Source organism: Idiotropiscis lumnitzeri, chromosome 16 (genome assembly GCF_059441095.1).
Source record: "Idiotropiscis lumnitzeri isolate Australia: NSW breed Sydney's pygmy pipehorse chromosome 16, RoL_Ilum_1.0, whole genome shotgun sequence".
NCBI classification, from domain to species: domain Eukaryota; kingdom Metazoa; phylum Chordata; class Actinopteri; order Syngnathiformes; family Syngnathidae; genus Idiotropiscis; species Idiotropiscis lumnitzeri.
Window position 1 is genome coordinate 8,838,800 of NC_142406.1, and position 10,323 is coordinate 8,849,122.

General features: G+C 40.1%; 1 protein-coding gene across 1 annotated transcript in view; it reads left to right on the plus strand.

Annotated features, from left to right (window-relative positions):
• The window catches only part of LOC148321241 (uncharacterized), a 46,055-nt gene extending 36,228 nt beyond the window's left edge, over positions 1-9,827 (plus strand). The window contains exons 5-6 of the mRNA XM_088319534.1: positions 75-206; positions 9,497-9,827. Of these exons, the coding sequence (XP_088175660.1) occupies positions 75-206; positions 9,497-9,652 (288 nt within the window). The 3' untranslated portion in view covers positions 9,653-9,827. The remainder of the gene's footprint in view (positions 1-74; positions 207-9,496) is intronic.
• The last annotated feature ends 496 nt before the right edge of the window (positions 9,828-10,323 follow it).

Below are 10,323 nucleotides of genomic sequence, written 5' to 3' on the forward strand. Positions count from 1 at the left end.
AGAAAAAGACATCCAAAGAAAGCACCCGGAGGTTTTGCTTATTTTCCACTTTATTTATAATCCATCACATTCAGAGTGACGACATGGCCACCTGGTTGAAAGAAAGTGAAGATCAATTCATCAGCATGATTCAGGAGAGGCCACCGGTGTATAAAACGCTGCGTCGACAGACTGAGAGCAGATCGAAACCCAACTCATTATATCAGGTGAGATTTTTTTTCCCCTTTCAAGCTCTTTAAAAGAAACTGAGCATAAATGTTTGTGGTATTGTTCTTTGGTGTTTTGTTAGCATCATTGGTTCTTCCTATCCAAATCTATAATTATCGACTAGCATGTCTGTTCTCAACAAGAGGAGCAACATAATTGTTTTACAGCCATTAATTGAACAAGGTGCATCTCACAGATCTTAAAATGTGTATCTTTGTCTTCCATGGGTAAAAAAAAGACTGAATCCAAACTAGTCCGTGAAATACGCCGAGAAAGAAAAGACCAATTTCATTTGGGCTAAAATATATTGAGAGTGCAAGTTTTAGTCACAGGTGGTAGGCCAACCCCCAGATCTGCCCCTGAGTCCCAAAATCACCGAATTCCCTTTCCATCCGTCTTTGCATGCTCTGGCACAACCGTTGATGTTGTGATTAGCTTAATTGGCTGTAACTCACAAACAAACACCCTTTCATACCTGCTGACAGATGACACAGTCATTTAGCTGAATGAATGGCCATATCATAGGCAGAAAGTAAAGCATGTCCCCTGACTGCTAAGTGGATTAGCGCTACGGATTACCCATGAGGACAAAATTGTGAGACTGGAAAGATGGGAGAGGAAGATTTTTTTTACTTAAATGTAAAAAATAAATAAAATAAAATAAAATAAAAAAACTTATGTAGGTTCACATCAAATGCATTGCAAGCGTTTCTGGTGGGGCAATTGAATTGAAGTCACAGAAAATCCGCCCATTTGGCGCGTTTAAAAAAAAAATTGAACTTTCATCGCGGGTCGTGTCGCAGCAGCCAATCAGCTCTGGGACGTATTACGTCACACTCAGCGTCATGTACACTTGGCGGATTGTTTGAAAAGAGAAGAGGAATGAAGGAGAAAATAATTGTTGCCGTTTGTAGGTGGTGACGGATTTTACGATAGGAACGGTTTGATTGTAGCAAATTCGATTGTGAAAGTGTTCACTGGCGACCAGTCATCCTGCCTCTTGGCTAAAATCAGACGGGATTGGCTTCCAGCCTAATGAGGACAAGTCGTATCGAAAGCGGATGTTTGACATTGTTTATCAAGAAGTCCAAGTTCTAGGCCTTCCTTTGTAAAAGAGAATCAATTCTTCATCGCGTCAATTGGGCTAAACCTATTGGTGAGTTTGTGTCTATGAGGCACCCAAATCTATTTTTCCCCTTGAATGTATAACATTTGTCATTCCCCAAATACCGCAATGATTCATCTTTGCCTTGAGCTACAATGGGCTTAGACTTTGTAATTAATTCCGCTCTCAGGACAGTACTTGAAATGAGTCCTGTCTTCAAGGCCTAATTAAAGGAAGGTTGTCGGACATATTGTCGGGCACACAGCTTGAAATCTTCAGCAATTGAGGACAGAGTTTTAGGATTTGCCATCTCATCCTTCATAGACCAATTTGGAGGCTGGGGAGAGAGGCGGGAATGAAAAACAAACAGATATATTTGATTTGTTGATTTCTTCAGGCGCCACGTGAAATTGAAGACACTTGGCAGACTTAACATATCTTTGCCAACGTCTGGGGACGGTTCAAGTCTGACAATGCATGTGAAATGAAAGTATTTTAAGACACCTTTTACATACTCAGTCGGACAAGTTTCAATGCTTTTCAACCTTGTGGTGATTCGAAATTCCCGTCTTTTGTGACCTATATAATTGGGATTTTAAAATCTCTCAGTCAGGCAACCTGAAATTGACTAAACTATTAAATACAGTATTTGGGATTAGCTTTCCCAATTCTATTCATCTGTCCTGTTTTAAGAATCCGTGCATTCGGTTCTCTGCCCAGATGAACTTTGACAGTAGAGGCACACTGACACACACTCATGTGAACAATTAAGTGTGAGCTGGTGGGCTTAGTGCTTGGCTCCATTGGAAGTGTTCTAAACCTGTTTGACTGTGACAGACTATTAAAAGGCTGCCAAGGCTTCCTTAATTTGTTTGAACGGCGCATGCGAAGGCACAGTGACTGAGTTTGAATTTGTTGTTTGGTGTAGATTCCCATTACTACTTTGTGGCCTGCAGTTATTCCCCCTTTTTACACTGCACTTAAGGAAACATCGCCACGATTCATTTCATGAGAGAGGATTTTTATTTTTCTTAAAGAGATGTTTTGTTTTGAAAAAGAATATAATGTGGAATTTGAATTTTGATGTACAATGACGCGAAGGTTACCGCTCTGACTGACTGCTAACCAATTCATCACAGTCAAAATGACGAAGCACCACTGCCCGCGGTTTCTTTCGAATAGCTTGGTTTATGACACTACTACTACTGGGTGGAAGTTTTTCATCGCGGGCATTTCCTGTCATGAGCAGAACTTGGTGTTTTCAATCATTAGGTCTCAGCCACAAGGTCCCTTATTGCCAGACCACAGGAATACACACAAGCTGATAGAGCTTCCTAGCCACCGCGTTGCATTTCCTATTTCACAAGTGTAGCCGAGCCATGCAAATTCCTCGCTTTGTTCATTTATCAACGCGTTGCGTTCCTTAATTGTAATGTTGGACACAACTGGATGGATTTTGAATAGTGTCGGATTTGATTATACATTTTAGTGTGAGTGTTCTGATCATGGACCTTGACTTTATTTACATGTCATTACAGTGCCGCCTGTTTGTCAGGTATGATTATATGGCCGGAGCGGGTGAAATCGTTCGTCAGCAAATTGGTTTGCGCTTTTAAGGTGATCATTCAATGACAGGCCTGGACGGGCAACATAAATCACACATACTAAGATGAGGATGTGATATGAATTCAGAACATTTCACTTTGATCACGCCTCGGTCTTGAGGTGCACGTACCATTATGCACACCTGCGCGCACTCACCGACACACACGGCTACCAGTACCCTGATGATGCGGTTTCAACTACAGTATAGCTGCATGTGGTTGTGTTATGGGCTAGAAAAAACATCCATAACATCTGTGAGGCATTATGGCTGATTATACTGCCCCTGCAGTGCAATCAAGCACAATGGTTTTAAGTGGCGGCTGCTCAGAATAAAATGTATGGTAAAAATATTGCTGTATTATGGCTAGTCCATCCTGAAAGTCAATCACAATATTATAACTACACAATTACATTTATTTTTTTTATGCTCTGTGATTAGCACAAAGTCACCTGAGATAGGCCCCGGCTCACCGAGACCAATCTGGATAAGCATTACGGGAAATAGATGGATTGATTCACAAAAATGATTTCTTGTGAGGTACATGGCGAGTTCTCGTAATAACCTGACATCTTACGAGACTGTGGTAAAGACGTATGTTTGTCTTTAGGAGTCCCTACTATGTACAGTTTTACGGTGTCCATAGATTTTTTTTTTTTTAATAAAGTTTCCATTTTATTTTCTCACATTAAAGCCTTAATTATCCCTAGAAATGCCCTGATCTTTTAGTCTGATTTTCAAAGTCTTATAAATTTCACAGACACAATAAATAACATTTATTATATTGTTCCTCAAAGCACAGACTGTTTTGCATTTTAGCATACTTATATTTGATTAGAATGAATTGGAAACGCTCAATCATTCAGTTGGAGGCATATATTAAAAAATGTAGACTAAAATCTTACCACAAAATCTGAAAAAATATATAAAAATATATTAACTCTAAACAAAACTAAGAAATTATTTTAAGCCCATATAAGTCAGATTTGAAAGGTCTTTAAATTGTTTGTGGAATTATAAAATTTATGGAATTAGTCTTAAAACATGAGCCTGAACTGACCTTCATTCTAAGCACTAATTTAATAGGAAAGTAACATTACCTCAGTAGATGATGAGATAATGAATCAAAATATGCATACAAGATTTCCCTTAAACATTTTGTTCCATGAAGCCATATCCGTGTGAGTATGTTATATTACTGAACCCATTAAGGTTGCAACAACTCTTAACGCATTTGAGCCACTATTTGGTTAAAATGATAAATTACGCCAGAGTGACTTTTGGCATTTAGTACATCATTGTTTCATCAACAAAATGTTGAGGGATAAAGAGATGCACATGATGTTTTCGAGTACACCGACACGTGACTGAAGCTATCAGGCTCGGTCTTGATGGTTGTCCATTAAATGTCACTCATCAAAATGTCAACTTGTCTCCACAATCATCAGTAAGTGCCAGGATTTTGTAACACAATGTGAACCATCGCATCTCGGAAACCGGAAGAAAATGTCAGCACAATTCTTTATGACTGCAGGGTTGGTTGCCATGGTGAGTGTATTGTAATTCAACAGCGACTTATCCAGTGGGAGATCAGCCTGTGTAGGTTCCCTTACCCTTTTCACAATTAATTCACAAAAGGGCTATTAAGAGTGGCAATTAGAACTCAAGCACATTCTCTCCAATCACTTTTTCTAACTGTGTGTTGTGTCAAGTTTGCCTTTTACAGTGAACTTGCTCTGTTATTTGTCTTCTGGCTCTTGCGCTTTTCATGCATTGCATGAGGCACAGGAAGGTTAAGAGTGGAGCTAGAATTGAGTTCTGCTCCATTTAGCACCCTGAAATATTCTTCGTCTGAGAACAACGCTCTCTCCTGCTTCTTATTTGGCACAAGGGCTGACATTAGCCAGTATATGAAAGCTTTAGGGCAGCTTAGAGTTTGATTGGCAGACAAAAAGGTATGTTGGAGCAAGCAAAATAATGACTTGGTCATTTAGGGGGTCCTGTCTTCTAGCGTCTGAAATGTTACCCAAATTTGCATGTATCAGTATCACTTATACAGTGGTTAGTTCATAAATACCATAAATATTTGAGCACACTTAGTTATGGTCCATAGATCAAACAATCAAATGCACAGTAACTGAGCATACCTACCTGTGTCACAGGACAATGTATTTGTATTCTGTATAGAATTGTGTCATGTCTCTACAATTATAAACCAAGGTCACCCTGTACTATTAACTGTGTACCGTAACACTACAGTATCACCAGCACATGACGAATCCATATCAGCACCACAAGCAAAGCTGGAAAGGAGCCATCACTCTGGAAGGGGATAGCGATGGATTTCGTTCCAAACTGACCAGAGTCTGAATCACTGAAATGATTGGACCCTTTTTGTTTCGTTATGGTGAATATTACCAAGAAAATAATAGCAATGAGCTGGTGTCATTCTGGAGCATTGAAATTGTCACCTTGCCAAAAACTTGTATCAAAACCGATTATGGTGCTTTTGAGTCACCATGGTAAACACAAACTAAAGAAGGTTCATCCATCCATTTTCTTCTGGGTCGGGTCGTGGGAGCAGCTGCTTTAGCGGTGAATTCCATATATCCTTCTTCCCGGCCACTACGTTCCCAGACCAGGACAATAAGTAGAGCGTGTCCTGTTTAATCTCTGAGGCCTATGACCAGTGGGACTTGTCCAGAACACCTCACATGGGTAGTACCCAGGAGGCATTGTGATCAGATGCCCAAGCCACCTCTTTGGCTCCTCTAAGTCCCTCTTGGATGACCAAGCTTCTCACCTTATCACTATGCAAGAACCCAGCCACCCTGCGGAGTCAAGTCATTTTGGGAGCTAGTATCCAGGGTCTTGTTCTTTCGTCATGACCCACAGCTGGGTATGGCCATAGTTAAGGGTGGGCACGTGGATCGACCAGTAAATCAAGAGCTTCGCCTTTCAGTTTCCCCCCGCTCCATCCTGCCCTCCCAAGATAAAACTCTTCAACTCAGGCACCAAACCCTTTCTGACTGAGGACCATGGTGTCAGATTTGAAGGTGCTGATTCTCATCCCAACCACTTCATACTCACCTGCAAATTGCTCCAGTGAGAGTTGGAGATTGCAGCTTGAAGAAGTCACATCATCTCCCAAAAACACATGCAATACTGAGGCCATCAAACCAGACCACCTCGACACCCAAGTGCGCCTTGAATTTCTGTCTTTAAAGGTTTTGACCAGAAGATTTCAATTTCCAATTGCGATCAGAAACACATTTCCTTTTGTAGAGGTTGAAAATTTTATTTTGAACAATGCTGTCAATGGTGTAGCCAGAAAATGTATAGACAAAGCATCTGGGAAAACGTCCTATTGACAAAGAAGACACAAGTGGAACCTTTTGGCTTTTTTAGACGCAAAACTAAAGCGGACCAAGAAAAGAACACTGTCGCTGCTGTGAAACATGGAGGTGGCTCTGTTATAATCTGGAGTTATCGTGCCGCATCTGACATGGAGGACAACAAAATCTGAAGACTACCAAGGTATTCTAGGGCGACATGTTCTGCCCAGTGTCAGAAAGCCGGGTTTGAATTGCAGGTCATGGTTCTTGCAACAGGTGAATGACCCACACACAGCTGAAACCATCCAGGAAAGGCTTATAGCAAAACACTGGACTATTTTGAAGTTGCCTTCCCACATGTGTATGTGGGCTTAAAGCAATTTAACAATAATGGGCATCTCAGTAACAGGTGTTACAATGCATCTTAACCTTGTAGACCAGACATTGTCTTTTACTTTGACATGTTTACCTTGACCTGTAAAAACTACCTTGTCAGATTTATTTTTTTTAGAAAGATATGAGTTGGCAAGTATTACCTTCATGATGTAGCTCAAGACTTTAAAGTCCACAAAGATAATTAATTGTGTCCTATTAAAAAATGTTATTTACTAGTTTCAAGAGCATTTATGTCGAACATGGCGCTTGGAACTCATTGCCTTCCCCATTTCTTTTTGGCAGACACTGACTTCAGTGAACATTCTTATAAATATTCCCTAACTGTTTATGCTAAGAATGATTTGAGATCAAAAGCAGACCCAAATATTTTGATATTGGCAGGGATATTAATGAAGTGAAGGCAGAAAAAGTAGCACAAACTGACAGCAAGTTAAAGGACTATCTAGGACAATAGCGCGATGAATAAAACAAAATGCACATCATACACTATAAGAGTGCTTTGATGAGTGAGGCCTTGCTGTCAGGTCTCTGCACTGGTTCCTCCAAGTCATGTTTGTTCTGTTATTATGAAGTCCATGACTATTTTTTTTTTCATTTCAAAACTGGTCCGCTCATCTAAAATAGAATTCAGGTCACACTTAAAGAAACTTGAAATAACTCACTTTTATTTTCCAAAACTGTGTTTTTTAACTTTGTCCCTTTAAGTCACGCGTCGCCACAGTCGCATGATATGTTTGGCACTGTTTTTTACGCCGAGTGCCCTTCCTTCCTGACCCACTCATTCGGACACAAATAAAGCGAACATCACTTGTACACAGATGCATTTCCTAGTTCTTTTCCTAACAGAAAATCTACTTTGAAGCATGCTAATTAGGAAATTAGTCATTGGGGTGACAAAGATCAACCTTCCCATTTGTAATAGGCAACGAGTGTTAGCAATTTACTCTTTCCAGGTCTGTTGCTCACCCCTCATTGGGTAGCGATGGGTTCTGCGAGTCATTTGTAGCCATGCATGTCTGGTTTCATATTTCCTCCTCCATTAAGCCCTGCATGGCTCTCCTCTGTGTTGTGATAGACTATAATGACTCACTGGAAATCTGCCTGGTGTTTATCAAATGTCTCCATGCAGGGCTGGTGGTCCACAATCATGCTGTTTTTTTTTTTTTTTTTTGTTTGTTTAACGTATTGTAAAGTGGTGGATAAACAGCCAAGGCGAGCAAAGAGCTCATCAAGAATGACAAAGAAGACAAAAATAGGTTAAGCTCCCCGTCCGTAGCTAGACTACATTTTAAAAAAAAAAAGTTGTGTATCAGAGCTAGCTGATCTCATTTTTTCGGACCACAAACAACCCATCCATCCATTTTGGACTGCTAATCCTTGAAGAGTCTAAATCAACAGTTTCCATGTTGGTTGTAGCCAAGTTGTTCACACAGCTTTGTCGCCATTGTTCCAAGACACAATCAACAATCAGTTCCACACAATCCCTATCGTGTATGTATTAATCGTATATGAAGATGAAAGCTGGGATGGATAATAGTAATTGGCAGGCAGACCATTTTTGGTGTATGCGTGTGCCTGGTTGCTGCCAGTGTATGAAAAAAAAAATCTTTACTGTATTCCAAATCATTTGAATGAATATACTCTAAATTGCTAATTGACTTGGTTTCAGACAATATTAATTGCGTAATCAAATTAGTAATTACACTATGAGAACGGGGAATGAAACAGCCGTCTGAAGACAAATGGGGACTTTGAACTATAAACTATAGTTACTCATTTTACATTTTAATGGAACTGCTCAAATTACATCCATCCATCCTTTGCAGACAGCTGGAGCTTGCATGTCCCCGCTGACTTCAGGCAAAAGACGGACTACACCCTAGAAGGGCCGCCAGTCATTTATTGAAATTAACTACAGTTAAATAGAAACAAAATCTTAATACATGTCATATATTTAATTTTATTGCACGCGCAGAGGGAGTATATTGTGTTGTGATGGCAGTTTCAACGAATGAATTGAATGAATTTGAATTTCTCAGCTAAATCCATGCTGTTGTTGGTCTTTATCGGATGAAGTGAAAAAAACTGAGTCACATTTTCAAATAACGCTACGCTGCCTCTATTAGTTGCCTTCGACGTCCTTTATTTGCGCAATTAACATGTCCCAGTTTACTATCAGGATATATTATCGTTCACAGCAAGACAAACGTTTAAGTGCTGAGCTGAACTCGGCCGCTAATAATTAGGAACAGCAGTCTCTCACATGTGTTAAATTGTGGTGTCTTAATGTACGGTGTGCAAATGCAAAATTGTTGGTGCCCTTCCATTAAATAAAATGCACAACGGTCACTTAAATAATAAATTGAGGCGATGAGAATGTGCTAAAAGCTCCTGGGAGTCTGTCCTTTGGACGTATGATCTTTTCGTTAAAACTTAACACTAACAAGGCGTTGTGCTGTAAAATATTCTGTCGAGTGTCCAACAGATTGGTTTTTGCATATGTAGTTCATCAGGTTATGTCCAACAGTATAATGACTCAAAAGCCAAGAATGGCTTCTAACTAAGCATCGGACTATCGTATTCTGATGTGACCCTCTATGAGTCTTGATCCTGAATTCACCTCATCTCTGGTAGGAGCTGAAGCATGCCCACCTTTCAAAGCTGCGATATCTGGAGCTGTTCGCTCACAGGAGTGGGCCAAAATACATGTTAATATATATTTTTACAGTTCAACTGGACCACACTTCAAAAAGCCATTGCCTGTACCACTTATCCTCCATTTCATTCTAGGAAAGCAAGATTCCGATCTGTATATATCCGTTCATTTTCTATACTGCTTGTCGTTCTTAGGTCACAGGTGGGCTGGAGCGTATCCCAACTGATGATGGACTAGCGGCAGGTCCTGCCATAGTCATATCCTGCCGGGCAGTAAACACCCTGGACTGGTCACCTGCCAATGCCAAGCTGTATGTAACATTGTTAAATACTATTCTGAAAAGAAAATGATTCTGTCGGAATAATCTAGATTATGTCCTTGGCCTATATGGGGACAGAACATGAGATTATACTGCAAACTAAGATGGATCTGTTCCCTTTTGTTGCACTACTAAGTAATACTAAGAATGAACCCCCTCTACTTTGCACTCATTGGTCATTTGCTCAATGGGAAAAACACAAGAAAGACCGGTTAATCATTTTGTTCCTCATTGGAATGACCATTAACATTTCCTAATGTGTTGTAATCACTGTTATCTATTCTAGACCTGCTTTAATTCAAAACCGAAACTCAGTCTAATCTGCTTTATAAAGACGAAAATGCCAATGTTCTAGCAGCGTGTCCTCATCTAACTTGATAGAGGAGGAGAGGCAACAGAGATTGTCTTTCTTCAAATCACTTTTGTCATTCCTACGGCCACATTTTCTTCTCGTACGATCATTGGCAAAGAGAAAGTATTGGAACTGTTTGGTTCATGATCTGGAGGTCTGAAACATGCATGGATATCTATCTTGTGGGAATAAGATAGGGGGAAAAAAAAATACACCCTCGAGGAATTCAATCCTGTTGTTTTCCAACACTACGTACCTCCCTCCACCCTATATTCTGACGACATCCTCTCCCACCACCCTTTCCTTGTTGCTACACCGGCCTTCCCTTAAATTTCACACATCATCTGTTA